Source organism: Sciurus vulgaris (genome assembly GCF_902686455.1).
Source record: "Sciurus vulgaris genome assembly, chromosome: X".
Taxonomy (NCBI): domain Eukaryota; kingdom Metazoa; phylum Chordata; class Mammalia; order Rodentia; family Sciuridae; genus Sciurus; species Sciurus vulgaris.
This window is the reverse complement of record NC_136471.1, coordinates 123,451,560-123,475,032: the sequence shown is the minus strand read 5'-3', so window position 1 is coordinate 123,475,032 and position 23,473 is coordinate 123,451,560. Positions and strand designations below refer to the sequence as shown.

General features: G+C 38.4%; 2 protein-coding genes across 13 annotated transcripts in view; one reads left to right on the top strand and one right to left on the bottom strand.

Annotated features, from left to right (window-relative positions):
• Positions 1 to 23,473, bottom strand: part of ADGRG2 (adhesion G protein-coupled receptor G2) — a 110,911-nt gene that overhangs the window by 69,585 nt on the left and 17,853 nt on the right. For 10 of the 12 annotated variants that reach the window (XM_079122828.1, XM_079122835.1, XM_079122834.1 and 7 more), the window contains exon 2: positions 6,715 to 6,756. The exons of the other annotated variants lie outside the window; for them this stretch is intronic. The gene's annotated coding sequence lies outside the window, so the exon portion shown is untranslated. The remainder of the gene's footprint in view (positions 1 to 6,714; positions 6,757 to 23,473) is intronic. 12 annotated transcript variants of the gene reach the window in all.
• Positions 11,188 to 11,574, top strand: LOC306650589 (cytochrome c oxidase subunit 7C, mitochondrial-like). The gene has a single exon (XM_079122658.1). It carries the CDS (start codon positions 11,245 to 11,247, stop codon positions 11,434 to 11,436), a length of 192 nt encoding a protein of 63 aa, XP_078978784.1. The 5' UTR covers positions 11,188 to 11,244; the 3' UTR covers positions 11,437 to 11,574.

Genomic DNA, 23,473 nt, shown 5'->3' with positions numbered 1-23,473 from the left:
CCGTAGTTGCTATGATAAATGCAATGATCAATATTTTTAACCTAAGTAACAAGAGGTATGATTGTTCACTAAGTCTTCTAGAAAACTCTATGCCTTTTACATATTTACATTGAGTCATTAGTGTTGGCTAACAAGACTAGCACATGAGGAAATTTAAAAAGGGAGGTACTAAAGAGGTTCTCAATGTGGGCAAAGCAAGAACAAAGAAATTGATTTAGATTGTTAACTTGTCAAAGAAGTCAAGGAGGGGGGAAGAAACAGGAAGCTGTGTGTAAAAGCATAATTAAATTTCTATTTGAATTCTGCTAAAAGACCTTGATAAAGCAAATATATATATTTTTTAAAAAACCACAAAAATGTCTTTGGTGTTGTAGGAATAGCTTGGGTTAGGTTATTTAGATAAAACCTTCTGCTAAAGACAATTAAAAATCATGAATAAAATATTAAAAGCATTTTCTTAACAATAACAGAGAGTTGACAAGATAGGAAGGAATTGTCAGGACAAAGTTAAAGATAAAGCTGAAAGCCAGTGAGGTAACATGAGCAGTGAAGCCATGTATACCTAGAAGTAGGGGTCCATGGGGAAAACTTGAGCTTCAGACACGAAATACAAGAGAAAAATTCAGAGGCATGGAGAAAATACATATTTAAATAGAATTCAAAGAGTGACATATATTTGAATAAAATTCAAGGAAGAGAGGATGGGGAAGAATCAATGCTTGAAATGATAATGACTAAATGACCCCAAACCAGTGAAAAACACCAATTCACAGGTTCAAAAAGCCCAAATAATCTCAATTATAATCTATAAAAAGAGATCTGTACCTAGACATGTCATAGTGAAATTGAAAAAGAAAAAAACAAACAAACAAAAAAAAAAACAACTAGAAGAACAAAAAAAGAAAATCTTGAAAGTAGAGAAAACAAGACAGTTAACTTTCAAAGAAACAACTGTTAGATTAACAACTGTCTTCTCAGAAGCCACAAAGAGAGCCAGAAAACAATGGAATATTATCTACAGTGTGCTAAGAGAAAATAACTGCTGACCTAGAAATTCTACTCCCAGTGAAAATACTTTTCAAGAATGAGGGCAAAATGAAGACATTTTCAGACAAAAACTATGATGTTTTTTCCTCCTGCTAATCTACCCTGAAATTGGTTCTAAAAGATGTATTCAGGCAGAAGATGTAAGATCTGAGATGCAAGAAGGAATGAAGAACAAAGAAAGTGATTAGTATAGAGCCAGGCCCATCCCTAACATTTGTAAGATACAGGTCAAGAGTTTAAAAGGAGGTACAGTTTGTCCTTACTCTTTCATTAAGGCTGTCTCAAATTGCAAGAGGCTTTGTACATGTGCATATGGTCATCCCAGCCCACATATCCAACCCCCTCCTGCAAGCCCATATCCCTTATTCATTCCTTGGGGTCTAGAAGTACGTATACTTGCTGCATGGCTTGCTCGGGGGAAGAGACCTGCTCAGGCCCTGAAAATAGGCTGAGAATGTTTAGATAGGGAATTCCAGGGTCCTGGGTTCCCAGAGCATGATCAAGAAACAAGAGTTGGAGGAAGGAGACAGGTTGCAGATAGGCATGTCTTCCTGGTGCCACAGAGTTCTTACCCTTTGGAGTCAGATAAAACTAGTGAACAGCCAGAGAGGGGACCTCTAAATCATAAGACACAACCCAGAGGCCCCAATTTCCCATATCTAAGGGTAGTACTATATATTGGCATATCCAAATGAACTTTTGACTATTAATAAACAGTAATAATGGTATCTTGCAGGGATTAGTGAAACACAATAAAATGAAAACATATGACAATTATGTACATACACGCATATACACAAATATATATATATATATTATATATAAAGAGATAAAAGTATAAAATTTTAAAAAGTCTTTCAAAGTCCTTATGTTATCCTAGAGGAAGATAAAGACATGGAAAAGTTGAGTAGCATGTTGTAATTTTTTTTTTTTAAACTAGGTTTCAGTATGTTGCCCAGACTGGCCATAAACTCCTGGGCTCAAACAATCCTCCTGCTTCAGCCTTCAGAGTAGCTGGTACTACAAGTATGCCACCATGTTCAACTGTCAACATGTTATAATTGCTCTAGTGGCTACTAAAGAATAGAAATGGGGAAGTATTAGGAATAATAGAACTTCCTAAATGGTGGAGAGGGCAAAATTATTTTTAAAATATTCTGTCAATCTAAAAGAAGGCAAGAAAGGGGGAAAAAAAACAAAGATTGTTTATGAAAAATAGATGATAGATTTAAAAACATAAATATATCAATGATTCATTAAATATAAATGGACTAAATTATTCCATTAAAAGGCAAAGATTATCAGACTAGAAAAAAGTACAAACTCCAATTATGTGCTATTTACAAGGACACAACTGGAATCTAATGGTAAAGTTTGAAAGCAAAAGGATGGAAAAGATATGCTATACCAATGAAGAGAAAAGTAATGTGTTATGGTTTGGATATGAAGTATACCCCAAAAGCTCATGTGTAAGACAATGCAGGAATGTTCAGAGGTAGAATAGCTAGATTATATTTTGAGACTAATGACTTTAATCAGTGGATTAATCCATTTGATGGGTTAATAATTTGTATTAATGCATGATAACTGTAGTCAAGTAGGGTGCGCCTTGAGGAAGTAACTGAATGAGGCATGCCCATGGGGATTATAGTATCCCTGGCTCTTTGCACTCAAGTGCTCCCTGTTTCCTGGCTATCATCAACTGAGGAGCTTTCCTCTGTTATGCCCTTCACCATGACCTTCTGCCTCGACTTGGGCCCTGAGCTATGGAGTACACCAACCATGAAACCATGAGCCAAAATAAACTTTTCCTCCCCTAAACTGTTCTTGTTGGGGCTTTTGGTCAGTGAAAAAAAGTTGACTAAAACAATGTATTTATAGTAATATCAAATTACATTCTAAAGCAAAAAACAGTACCTAAAAATAAAATGCTTCATTCACAAAAGATTTAATTCCGTAGAAAGACTGAAAAAATTTACATGTGAATGCAACTAAAATAGCCACAATATACACAAAGCAACAAGGAGAGAATACAAAGAAATAGAATAAATTCACAACCACAGAGAGAGATAACCACATATCTCTTTCAGCAATTGGTAAAAATCAAATAAAAAGTCATAAGGATAAACAATATTTAAATAATACATTTAATCAACTTGCTTAAAGATCTTACACATAACCTCTCATTCAACAACTGCAGAGTGATTTCAAGTGCACATGGAATGTATATGAAAACCAGCCAGACCAAAGAAGTCTCAAAAACTTTTTATAGAATTAGAAAAAAGGAAAGGAGCATGTTCTCTGACTGTAACACAATTAAGTTATATTATCAAAAAGTTAAATTCATTATTTAACAGATAACTTACAGGTCAAAGAGGAAGTCATAATGTATATTAGAAAGTATCTGATCTGATCAATAATAAAACACTATATATCAGAATATGTGGGATAGAGTTAAAGACACAGTGACCTTTATATTTTAGATATACATACTAGAAAATGAGAAAGCTTAAAATTAATGAATTAAGGTCCTTTTCAAGAAGTTTGATAAAGAACAGCAAAATAAACTCAAAGAAGAAAAGTAATGATAATAATAAAAGCATAATGTAGTGACATAGAAAAAAGGCATAAATATGGTTAATAAATCCAAAGCTATTCTTTTGAAAAGACAATTCTGGCAAAAATAAGAGACAGAGGAAGGATGGGGAGAGAGCTGAAGAAGGGAAAGAGAAAGAGAGAGAGAGACAGAGAGAGAAAATAACCAAGAGAAAGAATGAATAAAACAACATAATTCAAATGCTATAAACATGAAAACAGATATAAAGTTCTTCAGGGCTAGCTTTATTCAATAATTTGGAAAATTTGAACAGAAATGGACAAATTCCTAGGAAAAAATACAACTTACCAAGAAAAAATTAAGAAGAAAGAGTAAACTTAAATAGGACGTATAACCATTAAATATCTCAAAAATTTCCCCACATAGAAAATTCCAGGCCCAGAAAATGTCACTGATGATTCTATCAAATATTTAAGGAACAATAATTCCAATCTCACAAAAACTCAATGAAGAGAAAAATAGAGCACATCTTAACTCATTTTTACAAGACTAGCAAAACCCATGCCAAAAACTTAACAAGAAAAAGTCCTCACATTTTTATCATTATATATATCAAATGAGAGTATTTATAGAATTCTCTGGAATGCTCAAGAAATGTCTAAGAGAAATTTCAAATCTTGTAAACTGAGGTAATCTGTGTAGATGTAGGGACAAAAGGAACCATTCTGAATTTTAGCAACAAAATTCTTTGAAGATAAGGTCACCAAGAACTAAAGCCAGTATTGCCTAGTAAGAGAAATAACATCCCACATGCCAAAAAAGAAAGAAAAAGAAAAGAAAATGTCCTACAGATGACAGAAACTGGGTTAACTGGTAAGTGCTGAATATGAACCCTAAAATGACAGTTTTGTGTGCTATTTGTCATAGCATAAAGTCAATGCTGAACTATATGGCATGACTGCAATATGAAATTTTCAAATCTCTAGAAGCAAATGGAAGGAAAATGATTTGTTTATTCTTTATAGTGCAAAATGATTTTCTTAATAAGCCTTAAGTGCTTTCTAATGCAGACAAAAGAAGTTTTATGTAATAAAACAAGTGAATCAATATCTGATGTGCAAAATTAGAAATAAATTATGCACTTAAACACGTAACCATGAAACCTTGTTGAGAGGCATTTTATGCTTTTAAACTCCCTTGCACATCCCCAAATTTCCCCACTCTCCTACCTGCAATCTACCACACTATTGATTGTCTGTACATGAATTATCCAAGGCAAGATGAAAGCTTGCTTCACCTCTCTCCCCTCACCCTTCAGGTTCTACTCCCAATGTTCATACTAAATATGGTCTATACACATAAATGAGCAGAATTGCAGAGTTTAAGAGCATGTGTGGTAGAGCCATCTGTCTGCCTTCAAATCTAAGCGTCACCACTTGCGGTATGACCTTGGGATGTTCCTTAACCTCGCTGGACCTTAAATTTTTCATTCGAAAAAGTGTAGGTATGATAGGACTATTGTCATAGGATTCTACAGGGATTAAAGGAGGTAATATAACGAATGTCTTAATATACTGAACAGGTATTAGCTGTGATTACAAGCACAATCAGAAGATCAGTTTATAGTATATTCCAATGCAATGTAAACTGATTTTGGAGTCATTTCCTGCATTCATTCATCTAGTTTGTAAATATTTACTGAGGTTCTATTATATGCAGGGTGCCATGCCAGGGACTATAGATACTGCAATAAATAAGACAGAAATCTTTTCTGTCTTTGAGGGCTTAGAGTCACTACTTAGATTCATCAGTCATTGGTATAGCCAAATAAGTAGTGATTTTTAAAAAAACAAACTTAAAGGACACTTTTTCATGGTTGACAAAGCTCAACTTGGCCTAAAAAACAAAAACAAGTCACCAGAATGCCATTATCTCCTGTCTAGGCTTGGTCTGTACCTCGCCCTCACTCCCACAGCAGACATTCAAAAAAGATTTTAAACATTGATTTAGTCCAGAAGCTATTGCTAGAAAAAAATTCTATGGTTATATAAAGGAAAGAAATGAGACTATAATGCAAAGCATCCTCAGGGGGTTGATCTGTACGGGGGCTGGGGGCAGGGTTGGGACAGAAGCACTTCGTTTTGGATCCTTCAGAAGCTCATACTGGAGAGGAAGACAGGTACTCAGGAAAGCCAATTCCACTGCCACCACTAATACTGTGTGCCTTCCTTGTTTTTGTCATGACACCATGCCCACTCCTACTTGAAGTACCAATTTGGCCATTTACTAGTCGTGTGACTGGGCTCAGATGTTTTAATCTTCTTTATAACTACTAGTACCTATTGTAATAACTGTTATTCATCCTATAAATTATGATAGGATAATTCTAATTAATATTAATTATAAACATATTTACATTATTTATAAGATTTTGAAAATTTAAAAAAAATCAATGAATTTCCAGAAATAATGACTATATCCTAGTCTCAAAGTAAAAAGGAAGCACTAAGGTGGGGAGGGTACCACTGGTGGCCCACTTGCCTAACATGAACAAGGTTGATCCCCAACACTAGAGAAAAAAAAAAAAGAAGAAGAAGCATGAAAGTCAATAGTGGCTTCAGAATTCCTACCCAGAAGGAAGTCGAGAGCAGAAATCTGGTTGAGAGCTTTGAAAGGGGCACTTGCACAGCACCTTAGGTAAGAGAGATGTCAGTAGTCCATTTTGAAATCTGACAAGAGCTGTCGGGGCTCGGAAAACAAGTTCAAAGAGCGGAAAAGGGGAAAACGGTGAATCAAAATCCCAAAGAATTCGACATAAATAATTCTTCTTCTTCAACTTTCACTGCACCACATAATTTCAAAAGGTGCACCTGTTCCTGAGAGTCTACTCAGGAACCAAGAAGAAATGGGTCCACAACAGAAACCCTAAGGCAAGAAAATGTCTGAAGAAAACAGAGCTTCCAATGGGAGCAAGGAGTTAAAAACAAAACAAACTGGAAAGAATAAAGTTGCTTTGGCGGTGGGCATTAGGAATAAAGGAGGGGAAAGAAAAGAAAACCAACCAAACATGTTCATCATTTTTACATTATCACACAGAAAGCCTCACTCACCTGAAAGGAAGTTCAGAAAAAAAGTGGAGAAACTGCACACATCTGAAAATGAAAACAAGACAAGAATAGAAAATTAGACCAATGGAAAGTGGGTCCTCTTAGCACCAAAAGGCCTCGATCCTGCAGTCAGCATAGTAGTGAGGCCCTACAGATCTCCAGCTGCACATCTGAGGTTTGAACTTGGCAGCAGAGTTACAAAAGAAATGGACAATGCAAGGTCTGCTCTTATGGACCTTAGGTAAGACAGAACAAGCCCAAAGCCAGTTCAGGGCTGATCTTGTTAACGTTTTAGTAGCATGAATTACTACTCAATCTAAGGCTTCATTAACAGCATCATAGGAGCATTAGACAATGAAGTGATCAGAGCAGATCTGGAGTGAGGTGCTCCCTTCTAAAACCCTTGATTGCCTAGGTAGTTTTTCATGTGTTCGTGTCTTAACTTCCCTAGAAATAAACTCCTTGATATCAAGAGGTCATTTATGTCTCATGTGTCCCCAAAGCCAGAGGTAAATTTTTTTTTAATCCTCAGAGGCTGAATAAATTACTCTCTGTGATTATTTAGTCTGGTTCAGAGCTGAAAAGGGGAGGGGGAGCATTGGCAATGGCATGAGTGATGGAAAGATCAGATGCATGCTGGGGAAAGGAAACGGGCTGCCCACCTGAGGCAGAGAGCACTGCTGACAACCTGGTTGGCATCCTTTAGAATATGCCATCACACTTCACTTCAAAACCAAAACACTGGTAGAGCTATTAGTTCAAGATGACAGTCACTTCAAATAATGGTATCTTCTCAGGTGAAATGACTTTCAAATCAAGATTTACCAGAGGAAACAATCTATAGGGTCATCTTGGAACCAACTGACCTACTCCTGGCTTCTGTCAATAAACTGGTATGACAGAAGTTTAATGCTCAAAGAGGAACAGGATATGAATTCAAAGAAGAGATAAGAAGTCTCGGTGAGTTTCTATTGATCACAGTATGTTTGTTAAGAAGAAAAAAAGGAATGCTTCTTTATAAATTAAAGTCCATTATGCCAGAAAGACTTCATTAAACAATGTTTAAAGAAGACAAAAAAATGAAAGCCAAGCATTTGGTCCTGTCCTAGGATGAACAAATTATAAACACATGTTCCAGTGTTCAACATGGAATGGATGTAGGATTACCAACCAAAAAAACTTTAAAATAATCAAAGAAACAAATTGATTGTGATTTGAGTATGGAAATAATTTCACTGAACATTTGTGAAAATTAAGATTTTTTTTGTCTTTAAATCCTTTATTAAATATTGAAAACATAATTTATTTACTATTCATATCTTCAAAGGGATATGAATTTCTATAAAATAACCTATTAAAAAGATTTTTTTTTACATATGGATTTCTGATAATATTTTTGATGAAATTTCACCACTCAAGCACACTGGCTCTTCCAAAATCTTATGGATGACTACAATAAAGCACACTTAATGGTTCCTGGTAATCCAGTTTATTAATGAACAACAGGAGGCTCTGTTTGCTCCTTTGGAACACTTTCAGGTAGAAAAATAGGGCAAGCAACAATGACATTTGTTTTTCCGAGAGAATGAAAAAATCAAAAATTCTAATAATAATATCCAATGCTGGAGAGTATGTGGAGATATAAACAATTGCATACACCACTGGTGGAAATCTAAATTTTGAGATTTTGAAATTTTAAATGTGCATACTTTTATTTTTTGAACATTTCCAAAAGTATTGTTTTTACATGTGTAGAAATTCTAATTCGAGATTGTCCTGAATAAATATTGACACATATACACAGAAATATAAACCCAAACACTATCACTGCAGCAACAGGAGGAAAACTAAATATCTATCAGTAAATGAATAGGTAAATGATGGTACAGCCACATTGTGGAATATTATGCAATGTCTAAAAAATAAAGCCGATTTAGTACTAATGTACAGACATTGTCAATATATATAATACATATCAAGTCAAGTGAAAAAAGCAAGTTTCTTACTATACTAATATACACATAGGACATGTTAGGAAACAATCAAAGTGATATATGTGTATAGTTATATAGTGACAGAGGTGAATGCATAGTAAAAAACCTGGGAGGAAACCTACCAAGCCTCCACAGATGGGAGTGTGATGGAGGAAAGGATGAAGCCACATTTTTACTCTAGAACACAGCAATGTATTCAAACATTATTTACAGTTAAGAATATTTCTTCTAGTGAGGAAAAAGAGAACAGAGGGAGAGCCAAAAAGAGCTCCTAAATCAAGGTCAAGGTTGGATAAATGGAAGGGAATGCTGTCACTTGCTCACTCAACATTGTCTTTCTTCACCCTGCTCTAACCCAATTACAAAGGCCCAGTTGGGGACACAAAGACTTCTGGTCTTACAGCCAAGAAACTAGCTTCCTAGCTGGAGAGCAAGAATTCACTGAGCAAGTTGTGGAAAATACTGTCAAAAGCAATGATGTGAACATGCCTGATGGATGCTAAGGCCTAAACTTAACTAATGAGTTGCCCATCCTTGGGACCGCTGATTCCTCCTCACCCTGATCACCACCACACCCCCACTGGCCTTCATCTACCAGAGAAACTAAACAGGAAGCAGAATCTAATCAGCACCAGCAATTCAGTAACAAAACATAGTGACTGCCAATGTTTGGGATTCTTACATCATTGAAAGGAAAGGGCAAGTCACAAAAAGAACCCTATCAACTTATGTAAGACATGGCACAGAACAGAAAAGTTTCTCAGAGAACAGCAAACTCACCAATTGCTAGGATTAACTGAAACCTCCTGCAGTTGCAGTGCCCCAAACCATGACATCAGGGAGGCTGGGAATGTCTCCAACTTCCTCTATTTATCAAGCTGGCTAAAACATAGGGTAATACCAGTGTGAACAAAAAAAAAGGCAAGCGGACTTCATAAATAGTTTGGGTTGGAAGGAAACCTCTCTGGGTAAACTTACAGCCCTGCCCCAGTGCAGAGGAAGCCATCAGGGAGGCTGCATCCAAGAATCAGAACTGCGCTGGGTGGCTGGCCACAGAGACACATATCCTGAGGGTAATCATCAACCCAATGAGGAAAGTCCACAGGTAACAGCAGCTTCAAGGAGTTGTCCCACTGCCTTCTGGGGTAATGTGACATTGGTCCAGGGAGCAACCCAAAACAAACAAACAAAACAAAACACAATGGTGACATGCATCATCCTGGGAGGCTCAATGCTTCATTTAGAATTTAGTGATTAATTAGTGACCCAGACTGAGGGGCAGAGACTGGCTTGCAATTCCTGGTGATGACACCAATACCATGGAGAAAGGATTAGAAGACAAAGAGGCCCTGATAATTGAGGAATGGGGTCAGAAAACAGGCAAAGAGAGCCAGCTGCAGGGGCACACACCTGTAATCCCAGTGGCTGGGGAGGCTAAGGCAGGAGGATCAGAAGTTTAAAGCCATCCTTAGCAATTTAGTGAGGCCCTAAGGAACTCAGCAAGATCCTATCTCAAAAAGGGCTGGAGATGTTGCTCAGTGGCAAAGCACCCCTGAGTTCAATCCCTAGTGCTAAAAAAAAAAAAAAAAAAAGAAAAAAGAAAGAAAGAAAAAAGAAATAGGCAAAGAGAAATTTCTCTACATCACAGGAGAAACAAATTGCATAATGGAGATGATGGTAAAGGATAGGCATATGCATATCCAGAAAGTCAGGGATGTATAGATTCTTGGTTTTAGAGTGGTAGGTATTGCCATTGAGGAGCAGACAAGAGTGGTTCTAGAATCTCAAAGTTGCTCCTTTCATCATAGGACCTTTACCTGCACAGGCTGGTTTGTTTCATTCTGGACACCACCATTCAAGAGGGGTAAAGTTGTGAGATGGCTCTGGAAAATTCTAAAGATAATTCACTCAACAAGTGTGTACCATATGCCTACTCTGTGCCCCAAACAGGGCCACTTTGTATGGTTGTGCAAGTTGTACCCTGCACAAGGTTTCCTGGCCATAGGAATCAATGGAGCAGAATCTGGGATGCCAGGTTTTCTAGAGGTGCCATACGAATCAGCTGCAGGCAGTAACAGAAGCACTGAGAAAGGCCCCCTACCACAGTATGGGAAAATGGATTCAGCAAAGTTACATCAAGGAGGTAACAGTCAGGCTGTATCCTAAAGAACACACAACTTTCTTAACATGAAGAAATGGGAAAGATCATTGCAAAGAAAGGAAATAGCTTAAACCTAGACACAGAGCCAAAGAACTTAAACTAATCAGGAAGAAGAATGCCCTGGTATCCATCACTGTTAATTTATAGAAAAGACTAAGGGGGCGTTTGGAACTGCTTTCTGAACCACCTCAAAAGGTGACCTCTTAGCCCATCTGGGGAGGCAGAGGAGGAATGAAATAGGCCAAGAGAAGTGGCCAGTAGGTCTCTTTCAACCACTGGCACCCATGTTATTTTTTTCTGCAGCATTAAAAAGCTTTCTTTCGACGCTTTTCTTCCGCCTGCGGTTTCAGCGCTCTTCGCAGAGGCCCCAGCAGCGCCATGTTGGGACAGAGCATTCGGAAGTTCACGACTTCGGTGGTCCGTCGGAGCCACTATGAGGAGGGCCCCGGGAAGAATTTGCCATTTTCAGTGGAAAACAAGTGGCGCTTACTGGTTATGATGACCTTATTCTTTGGATCAGGTTTTGCTGCACCTTTCTTTATAGTAAGACACCAACTGCTTAAGAAATAGGGATGTTGTGATTCATACATTTAACAGATATGAAGACTGTTTTAAGAGGTGCAGTCTCTGAAAAATGAATCAAACTCTTGGATTCATAGCATACTGGATATGTTTGTAAATAAACTAATGACATGAATGTTCAACGTATCTTCTCTGAAATAGGAAATGAGATAATTGAGTGTGTGCTTATTTTATTTGAATAATTCCCAAGTTTTTTTGTTTTTGTTTAAGTCCAGAACTATATATGATAGCTTGTTTTAGTCTGGGGATATGGCTCAATGGAAGAATGCTTGCCTGCCATGCGAGGCCCCTGGGTTTGATCCCTAGCACCACACACACAAAAATGCTTGTTTCATACCCTTAAAATATTAGGGTTTTTTTTTTTTTTTTTTTTTAAATCCCAGGGAAGGGCCACCCTGGTTATTTGTCATAAAAGTGTAATCAAAATTTGACTTTGATTATCCTATAACAATTTTAATTATTTTTTCCCACTAGTTATAATTAATAATAAGAAAAACCAGTAGTGCATACAGATTAAAGTTCTGATTGGTTAGGTATTTGAGAGCTTCATTTTTTTTTTTCCTAGACCTAAAACTTAAAAACAAATTTTAGTCTTGATAATTGTACTACTGTTTGAATAAAAGTAAAATACTTCAATGGAATGTAACAGCATATAAGGCATAATAAAGGATGTATTTCTAAATTAAAAAAAAAAAAAAAAAAAAGCTTTCTTTCTTTTTCTTTTCTTTTTTTTTTTTTTTTTTGCCTTACTGGGGATTGAACCTAGTACATGCTACATTCCCAAGTCCAAAAGCTTTCTTTTCTCTCCTGGTCCATCTTCCTTCTTTCTACTCTTGCTCATTCCACAGTTTCTCTCTTTTCCCTCCCTCCCCTTAGCTATCTTGAGGCGTGCCAAATGTGTCCTAGAAGCTGGAACACTGCTGGTTGTCTCTGCCCACACCAGAGAAGAATTAGAGACCACATGGTGACAGACTCACCTTCAAATGACTCCCTGACCTTATCCTTGATTTTTTAAATGCCAGTCTTATATTAAGCTGTGTTTGTACAAAATTAACTACAAGTGAACTTTCTTCCATTTGTATAAAAACATTTCACCAGGAAAACTGAATGTAGATAATTACCACACCCTTAATCAATCCCAATGGCCATGACTGACTTTTTCTAGTAAACTTGAACTTCTCTTTCCACTGAATAGCAAAAAGCTTTGAGAATTTCCCTCTGTTTAAATTATGTTTCAATGCTGTATTTTCAATAATGAGAGAAAAAAATGGTGAAAAGATACACAGACAAGGAAAGAACAATTGTACATGTAGGATGGGTCCCACCAAGTAACTAAGAAAACCACACATATAATTTTTTCCTTTGTTGTGTATTTGAACTAGAAACTAAGACTGGTGTGTTAAAATTTTTCTGTTTCCAAATATATTTGCCACTTGAGATGTACTAAACATTTAACTGCTCCTTAGTTAAGTTCTAGGGGGTAAAAGACAAGGAAATTCTTACCCATAAAGTTTTTACTATTCCCATTTGAAATGAGTAACATGTTATATTATCTTTTGGTCCTATTTGACAAATAAATTGTGCAAGGTAGGAACTTAATGATTTATTAACATTTTTAAAATTCAAGACCTTCATGTCTTCACTGACTTTGCTAACAAAAGAAATGTCTACCCCTTCCCTTCCGTGGTAGACTGTAAAACTAGTCATCAATTCTTCTGCAGTCACTTGCAATGTGACTCTGCAGCTCCTCCTATCAAAATGTGGAGTCTTTTTTCCACTCCTTGAATATGGGCTGGCCTTGTCATTTGCTTTGCCCTGTGGGGTATTACAAATGTGATGCAAGCAGAAGCTTGAAAAGTACTTAAGCATGGATTTGCTGTCTTGCTGCTCCTGGAACCTCATGTCACCATGTAAGTATAGAAACAAGCCTGTGCTTGCCTGTCAGACGATGAAAGCCACAGGCCCAGTCACCCACATTGCTCCAACGGACAGTCAGCCAACCCCCAGGATCAGAATCATCTGGCTGACTGGCAGCTGACTGGCAGCAGATGGCACGGCAGATGCCTGGGTTAACCTAACTGAGACTAGCAGGAAGACCATTCCACTGGACCCAGCCAAGAGTGCGCACTCCCAGACTGTAAATTAACTGTCATTGTTTTAGGTCACTAAGTTTTGGGGTATTCTGTAACACAGAAAAAGCTAACTTATTTATCATCCTTCTTCCTTTCCTTCCTCTTCACTTTCCCTTCCTCTCTATCATAATCCAACACCCACTCTTTTCTTCTTCTCCTTCTCTAAGTACTACAAGTAAGCACACAGTGTGTTTAAGATGCTGGCCTAGGCTGTGTCTAGTTCAAAGCCTCTCTCACTTTCTTCTAAACCATGCCTTCTGTGCTATGGTTTGGATATGGTTTGAATGTGTCCCCCAAGGGTTTATATACTGGAAACTTTGTCCCCAGTGTAGTGATGTTAAGAGGTAATGAGACCTTTAAGAGGTTGGGCCTCAAAGGTCATTGAGAGTGCAGTCCTCAGAAGGGATCAAGGTAGTTCTTATAGGACCCCTGAGTTAATTCTGGTGAGAGGTTTGTTATAAAAGAACAAGCCTAGCCTCTTTGCCTTCCTGTCTGGTCATGTGATCGTTCCCTTCCTTCACCCCTGTGAAGCCATCAGCTATGAGGTAATATAGTAGGGGTGGCCCTTACCAGAGGCAGCACTATGCTATTTAGACATTCAGCCTCCAAAACTGTGAGTTAAATATACCTCTTTTCTTTATAAGTACACAGCCTCAGGTCTTTCATTCTAGGAACAGGAAACAGACTAATACTCTCTGGAATACAAAGTCTGCTTAGGGCCAACACTGCAGACCTTGCACAGTGTGTGGGCCCCACTCACAGAGATGAAGCAAGTTGCCTATGGGACCAGCTGGCTATAGGGTGGATGTTTGGCAGAGTTGGTAGGTCATCTCTGGGTACTTCCTTGAGATAATCTCCCTGGGAGGATCATTTGTCACTGTGACCTGTTGAGTATGTTCTAAATTTCCCTTCTACCTGTTAAATTCCTAGCTACTGGAGGGGAAGTATAATAAGATACTTGGTCTGCAAGCCAGACACACAAGGGTTAAGGGGCCTAGCCTAAGACACTCTCCCTCCCGTGGTTGCCCAGGCTAAGAGAGCAGAAAATATATATATATATATATATATATATATATATATATATATATATAACTACAGGAAACAACGCACTGTGAGTGGTAAAATGCTTAGATTTCCATTTGTTTACTACACAAATAAAAGAAAATCAATAGGATCATCTTGCTAATGACATCAAACCACTCAGTACAACTCAGAAGCCAGAAGAAGGTCGTTTCTTAAAAGGCTTTTCTTTCCTCTTCCACATTTACAGTCTCTACTTTGTTCCCGCTCTAACTTATTTTTTTCTCCTGAATGATGTTTTCACAGACTTTTTGAAAACTTACTTTTCCCTGGTGTCTTGGAACCCACCATTTGCTTGTGGTTATGACATTAATGTTTACAAAGGTCAAATTAGATGTTGGGGTTGGATAAATGTTTCTTTTCTTTTTATGATATTTGAAATGGGACTCTTCTCCCTTAGGATTCCCTGGAGAAGTTCTCTTCTTCTAGGTGCACGTATTTCAAAACTGGCAATCAAAATATCACATGGACAGATATTTTCTCAGCTTCCATCAACTAGTGTAAATAGGAAGTATACTCTTAGGAAGGCTTCCCAGGACTGTTCTTGATTTCCTCATGCAGTCTTCTGCAAGAACAGAGGAAGACTTCATTGTTTCAAGCATCTTCCAACATCTCCCTTCCTATGTCTATAGACCTAAACCATCTATAGAATAATGGAAGTGTCTGAAAAAGAATTACTTTTCCTCTTCTCCTCTGTTATTAATAGTAATAATTTCTTCCAGTTGTACAATGATTTATGGTAAGCAAAATGCTTTTGTATACATTACCTCACTGGACTAACAGATGTTTATAGAGTAGCTTCAGGGCAAATTATTAGCCCTGTGCTAGGGACTGGGGTTACACTGGAGTGCAAGACAATTCTGCCCTCAGGGAATTTACTATCTTACTAGGGAAACAAAGAGGTGATACAAAAGTTAACATCAAGAAATGCCATACTGCAATTGTACAAAGTGCCAAAGAAAAGCATATGGAACTCTGAGTGAAGCCAATGGTCATGGAAGGTTTCCCTGTGGAGCTGAAACCTGAAGGTTAAATGGGAGGAATTGGCCCAGCACAGAGGCAGGGAAAGACCATACCAAGTAGAAGCAGAAGTATGTGCAAAGGCTCTGTGGTGGGAGAGGGTGCAGCCTATGTACATGTACGGAATTGAAAAAAAGGGCCAGAGTGGGCAGGACTTGGAAGGACAAGTGAGAACTGCAAGAGATGAGGCCCGAGAGGCAAGAAAGGCCCAAATCCCATGGGTGGCCAAGGTAAGAAGCTGTGCCTTTGTTCTGAGAGCAATGAAGTCGGTGAAGGATTTTAAACAATGAGTGATGTGTTCAGATGCACATTTTGACAAGATCGTTCTAGGTGTTGCATTGAAAATTAATTGGAGGCAGAGCAGAGCAAAAGTTTCAGATTTCTGCACTCCATTCTCAAACAATGTTCTCAAAGTGTGAACAATAAAACGAACATCCAAAATAAGAGGTATAATCAAGGAAATAGAAACTCCAGATTTGTTTATTTGATACACACATAAAAATCTACTAAAATATCATTGGAATTAGAGTTCATAAAAGGAGGAAGATTCAAAATAATTATATAAATAAGTATTCCCTTTGCACCAGGAGTTAGTGAAACTTTTCTATAAAGGGTCAGATAATAAATACTTCCAGATTTGCAGGCTGCAGCATTTCTGCTGCAACAATTCAACTCTGCCATTGTAGTACAAAAACTATCACAGACAATTTGCAAATGAACAGGTGTGGCTGTGTATCAATAAAACTTTATTTACAAAATCAGCTGTCTCACAGGCTTTGGCCCATGGGCAGCAGTTTGCCCTGTTCTATACCAATGAGGAAGTGATCCTAGTATCTGAAATGAGATACAATGACAGATTGGATGAAGATTGTGGTGGTGATGTGACATATTTGGGAGGTATTTGGGAGGAGAACTGATAAGACTTGGGTCTGGGTTGGATTTCTTTTCTCTTTTTCCCTATTTCTTATTAGTGCATTATAGTTGCATATAATGGTAGGATTCATTGTTACATATCCATACATGCACACAATGTAACTATATAATTGACCAATATCAGTACCTGGTATTTTCCTTTTCCTCCATGCCTCCAGGTCCCTTTCCTCTACTCTACTGATCTTCCTTTGATTTTCATGAGATTCTACTCCCCCACCTTTCTTTTCCTTTTTCCTCTCTAGCTTCCACGTATGAGAGAAAACATACAACCCTTGACTTTGAGTCTGGCCTATTTCCTCAGCATTCTCTAGTTCCATCCATTTTCCTGCAAATAACATAATTTCATTCTTCTTTATGACTGAGTAAAACTCCATTGTGTATATACACCTTATTTTCCTTATCCATTCATCCACTGATGGGACACCTAGGCTGGTTCCATGGCTTGGCTATTGTGAATTGTGCTGCTGTAAACATGGATATGCATGTATCACTTGCATATGATGACTTTAATTCTTTAGGTAAATACTGAGGAGTGGTATCACTGGGTCATTTGGTGGTTTCATGCCTCATCTTTGAGGAACCTCCATACTGATTTCCATAGTGGTTGTACTAATTTACAATATCACCAACAGTGTAAAAGTGTTCCTTTTTCTCCACATCTTCTCCAGTATTTATGATTGTATTCTTGATGATGGTCATTCTAACTAGAGTGAGATGAAATTTCAGTATAATTTTGATTTAAGTTTCCCTAATTGCTAATGATGTTAAAATTGTTTTCATATATTTGTTGGTCATTTGTATTTTTTCTTTTGAGATATGTGGGTTGGATGCTAACCCAGGAGAGAGTGGCAGTCCCTGCCTAGAGTTTATTTGAAGTAAGTGAGGCTTAGAGGAAATGAGTAGCTGAGTCTGCACTGGGGACATCAATCCTCAGCTCAGCAGGCCTTCCCACCACAGTCTGTGTCCATCTGCCAGCCCCATTCACAGCCCCCTAACCCCACAGTGTCCTTGCAATCTTCTGTTGTAAGGTTATAAGTGTATGGGATACTTCCTCAAAATGCTCTTGGCCTTCACAGTCACATACAATTTCTATACAGTTAACTAACATCACTTCCTGGCCTTTCCATCATACTATCTCATATAAAACAACTTGAAAATAAGGCAAGTACCAATAACAAAAAATCAGCATAGTATGGAGTCAATGCCTCATTTGGTGAGCACAGAATGACAGAAGGGGTGGGAAGCAGGAGTAAGTGCCAGCCCACTCAGCTCACTGACATCCAGGAAAATCTCCCAGCTGCTGCCTGGCCTTCCCTTTGTTTCCCTCATCAGAATATTCTCTCCTAAAGCATCAGCACTACCTGCTCCTTCTGCTTACGTCACCTTCAAATCATTCTATTTGGCTCCACCAGAAGTAGAGTTATTTTTAAAGACTGGATGGTGTAAGGTAGGGTGGGGAAAGCCAGAACGGGAAGCCTCCGATGGTGGAAACTCCTCTATCACCAGGGAACTTGGCTGCAGCACCAAGCCCTGGCCTCCCACCAGAGCAGGGCCATCCATTTTCTTCTTCTTTTTTTAGTACTATCCTCTTTGACCCACCCAGTGCTGAGATTTTTCAGTGTGTTTTTCCAGGAGACCTGGCAAACAACAACTTGACAGGTTCAATGGTTTTCATTGACAGCCTGAATGGAGTCCTATGAAGATTGCAAAACTGGACACACAAACAGACCATAAAAATCCTACCTCCCACAAGCGTCTGGACATTGCCTTTTCCCAAATGGCCCTCCTGCACTGATGCAGCATGGGTGGCTTTAGAGCACATTTTTAAGTGATTTTTCCAAAACTGGGGTGTTCCAAGTGGCATAGGAGTATTATTTTTTCCCAGTAAAGGACCGGCTCCCCAGATATTTTGAGAAGACAGAATACATGAGTCAAGTTGCTCCCAAAGCAAATCACTTGCTACCAGAACCCAATGACTCCGTGAACTGTGAGGTGCACTGGGCCTATCTGTCACAGGTCTGAAACTCACATTAACACACGACAGGGAAAGTGGTGGGATATCTGTGTGTATCAGTTACTTTGAACTTGAATACTATGAGTGCTCAGCAACTTTATAGCAGAAAGGCCACTCTCTGGAAGCAGCTCCCAATAGGTCTTCTGTCACCCTGACTGTCAGCAATCCCCACCTTGCTAGTCAGTACATGGAAAGCCAAAAATGTCTTATTGGTAAAGCTAGTGACTTGTTAATTACGATGATGAAGAGAAAGCTCAGAAAAAATATAAACATTATTTCTCTAATATTCACACAGTTTCATATCAGGAACAGATGGCAATTTTTATGGTAAAAAAAGAAAGAGCAGGGTCAATATGACAGAATATTTCAGTCTCCCAAGCTCCCATTGGAAAGGATGGAGTTGAAATGAAATGAACCAAAATGGGAAAGCCAGCTAGTGGAGTTCTCCAGAAGGAATATTTATTAACTTCCCAATTCCTTGCCAATGTCACTAGGTATTAACCATAGGAAAGAAAAGATTACTGTGTCCACTTACAGATGGACAGGTGGTGAAGCCTTTAAATGGGCATAAATCCCTGAGCTTAAATTCTGGCTCTGCCACTTGCTGCCCCTAAAACTTGGGGCAAGTAACTCAGTCTTCATGTGCCTCAGTTTCTTCATCTATAAAATGAAGATAATACAAATAGCATTCATCTCCCAATTGTTGGGACATATACATGCTACAATACATGTAAAACCCACAAAATATTCCCTGGCACATAGCAAATGCTCAATAAATAGTAACAATCAGTATTGTAGTTAAGAAAAAGTGGAATAATACCATTTGTTATAAAAATGATTCTGCTTGAATAATGATGTGCTCATACAAGTAAAAGTAAGTGCATAAAAATCCCCAAATACCTGCTTTTAAAATTTGCTTTCCAGAAGAATCATAAGTTCCCTTTAGTTATGCTACAATAAATACCTAATTATTATTATTATCATTATTATTATTATTTTGAGACACTGAGGATTGAACCCAGGGCCTCATGCATGCAAACCACATGCTCTACCAATGAGCTACATCCCCAGCCCAATATCGTCCAATCATTGACAAAAATGTCAAAACCTTTTCACATACAAGATTATAGATGGAGGGAAGGGAGTGAGATACTTTCACTGTATCATGAGAATAATGGCCAATATTTATTTTAGCCTATCATAAGTTGCTAGATCAAGTAGTCACTGATATTTACTACCCGTACCTTGGATTCTTTATCCATAAAATGGGGATCATCATATTTGTGTCCTATATAATTCTTGTGGGTAGTGAGTCAGTCAAAAAATGTGCTAGGCTCGAAGTTCAGTTTGTACTACATAGCTACTGCTGTTATCGCCGTCATTGCCTGGCACTCTGCTAACTGCTCCATACTTGTCCCTGGGCTGTGGGCGAAATGGACAATCACACTTCTCTAGAAAAGACTGTCTGCCATGGGCCCACCGTTGGTGCCTTCCTCTTCACTCCTACCTTATCACAACTGCCCCCAGGAACACAGCTAATACCCACCCTTGACCTCTTAGTGTGAAGGCCCTAAGGAGCCCCCTATCTCAAAAGGCATCTGCCCTTTAAACCGACTCGGCTGAATTAATAACTTTGTCTTTTGTTACAGGAATTTGGACCCTGGAGAATAAAGTGTGGATGATATGTGAGGGTCAGGGACCACATTTTAGGGGTTTATTTTCATATGCTGAGGGCTTACACGAGGGTCACCCCCAACCTGGCCCCAGCAGCAGGACACCCCCATTGCATGGAGGGCACATGTTCCCTGTTATGTTCAGGCACCTTCCCATTCAACAAATATTTATTGAGTAAATACTATGTGCCAGGCACTCTGTGAGGTGCTAGGAGCATACTGGTTAACAAGACAGACACAACTGTGCCCCTCTGGACCATCCATGCCAGTGGGACATTCAAGCAAATAAAAAGGTAAATGGACAAATCAATGAAATAGTGACACGTTTTTAAGTTTTAAAACTAACACAGTTTTAAAGCTAACATGGAGATGAATTATATTCTTAGAGGAGACAATGACACAGAAAACAACTTGCTCAATATATTAAAGAAAGCAAATAAAAAGTGTGACACCCATGATAATTTCTATTAAGACACTCAATTTGGCAGGAGTCAGGCTTTGCCAACATGCCTAGAAAACTTTAGCTCCAAGCAGGGGAACATTCCATTTCACTCGTTCATTTGTTTGTTTGTTTGCTTTACTTCTAGAGATGAGACAGGATAGAACAGTGTATTTATATTTTCTCTCATATTAATGTTCAGATATAAATATGGAGGGAAAAGTTTATCTTCAAGGAATCAAATTTGTAATATAAGTTCAATATCCCTTATCTGGAATGCCTGGGACCAGAAGAGTTTCAGATTTCAGAGTTATTTCAATTTTGGAATATTTGCATACATTTTATCAGTTGAACATCTTTAATACAAAAAAATTCAAAATTTGAAATGCTCCAAAATCCAAAATGGTTTTAGTGTCATGTCAGCACTCAAAAAAAATTCAGATTCTGAAGCATTTTTGACTTCAGATTTTCAGATTTAGGGATGCTCAACTTATACTCAGAGAACCTAGGAAATGGTCATTTGCCTGTAAGGTTTTAGAGTTACACAATTAGACTGGAAAATGTACTCCCTCTATAGCTTGGGGAAGCCTGTTTTTATCTTGATACACATCAAAACATCAACTCTGGTGGTGAAAGGGGATGCAGGACCATGGGTGCATTGTATTTAGTTGTTTCACTACAGTTTTCTGTAATTTCCAGAATTTTCTTTTTCTTTTTTTTTTTTTTTGCGGTGCTGGGGCTTGAACCCAGGACCTTGTGCTTGACAGGCAAGCACTCTATGAACTGACCTATATCCGCAGCTCTAATTTCCAGAATTTTAATGATGAAAACACATTATTTTTGAAAACAGAAAAATCTTACAGGCATAATGTATTTTGGGTTGTTTCTGTTTTTATTCTGTCTACATAGCAGCAAAAACAAGCTATACTAAAACATTATCAGGGCCAGACACAATGGCGCATGCCTGTAAACCCAGTGACTTGGAGGCTGAGACAGGAGGATCTCAAGTTCAAAACCAGCTTCAGCAACTTAGCGAGATCCTGCCTCCAAATAAAAATTAAAAATAAATAAATAAAAAGAGCTGGGGATGTATTCAGTGGTAAAGTGTCCTGGATTCAATCCCAGTACTAAAAACAAAACCAAATAAAACCAACATCATTAGAGAGCTGGGGATATATCTCAGTGGTAGAGCAGTTAGTTGCCTAGCATGCTCAAGGCCCTGGGACTGTTAAAGAAGAAGAAAAAAAAAAAGAACACAAGAAATATTAATAGCTCAGTAAAACCTGTCTGTTAATCATAAGTATGAAGTAGAAATACAACGCAGGAAAGGATAGGAAGTGTGTCAGGAGAAGGGCTGGTGATAACCGTAGGGAGGTAGACTCAAGAGCTGCTACAAGAGGTCAGGGGTACACCAGAAGGTCCCCTAGGGACAATGGTTGAAGGCAGAGGCACTGTGAATTGCAAGAAGAATCCTGAATGGCCTGTTAACCCAGACAATAATCACTTCCGGCAGTAATCAGTTTGGACCAAATGAAACCCAGTAATGGGTCAGAAGAAAATTAAGTGATAGGACTGGCATGGTGTTGATAAGAACTGGCAGCCATAGTCTAATAAATGCTTACTCCAGTTGGGCATAATTTTAACTGCTTTGTTTGTATGGACTCAATCTCTGCAATGACCCTAGCTAGCGTATGCATAAAGTTTAATGTTCAAAGTAGGATACCTGAGAGTAAAATGGGGTACTATTAATTAATGTGGAGAAAACAGGCACAAATCAGGCCTTCCCTGAACAAATCAGATGCATTATCACCCTACCTAGAAGGCATACTATTATGATGGCTATATAGACAAGGAAACTGAGACAAGGTCCAGAGAGGTCAAGCAACTTGTCTGAGGTCACAGAGAGAAGTGGCAGAGTGACCATTTCATCTTAGGTAGTGGAGCTTCAGAGCCCATGCTCCATGGTTATCCAGTATTGCCTTTCTGTTTATTTGTTTGGTTGGTTTTTGTTTTGTTTTGTTATTTTTGATATTGCCCTTTTTGGGGGGTACTGGGTATTGCCTTTCTGTGTTTCATATGATAGGAAGCTCCACAGGGTAAAAACCAGGTTGTAGTTATTACTAGGAAGTAGGAGATTGGGCTGTAAAAAGCATCAGCTTTTAGAGTTAAGCACCACCACTTTACAAGGCAGGTAACCCTGGACAACCATGTTAACCTAGCGGAGCCTCTGTTCAGTCACCTGTGAAACAAAACTACTGAGACCTGCCTCACAACACCACCTTGCGTAGCACTCAGATGGGACAGTGTTTATGACAATCTTTTGGATACGGAAAAACATAACATGGAAAACAATTCCCAAAAGTTATGTGTAAAAACCTGCATTCCTAATACAAAGGCAAATAGTAAATTTTTTCTGTAAAAGGCCAAATAGCAAACATGTTAGGGTTTGGAGTCCCCATGGTCTCTGCTGTGACCACTGACCTCTGCTAATGCAGTGCCAAAGCAGACACAGACAATCTGGAAATGAATGGCACGTGTGGCTGCGTGCCAATGAAACCCTATTTACAGAAACAGGTGGAGTTCCACAGGCCAGTTTGCCAACCCCTGGCCTAGAGAAATGCGATTTGAAAGTGCAACCCATCAGCGCTCTCTATGCCCTTACCTGATTTGTTTTCCTCCATGGCATTACTCACTATCCAACAAACTGTATGCTTTACTTGTTTATCATCTGCTT

Coding starts and splice junctions, on each gene's coding strand:
- LOC306650589 (XM_079122658.1), top strand. CDS start 11,245: ATGTTGGGACAGAGCATTCGGAAGTTCACGACTTCGGTGGTCCGTCGG.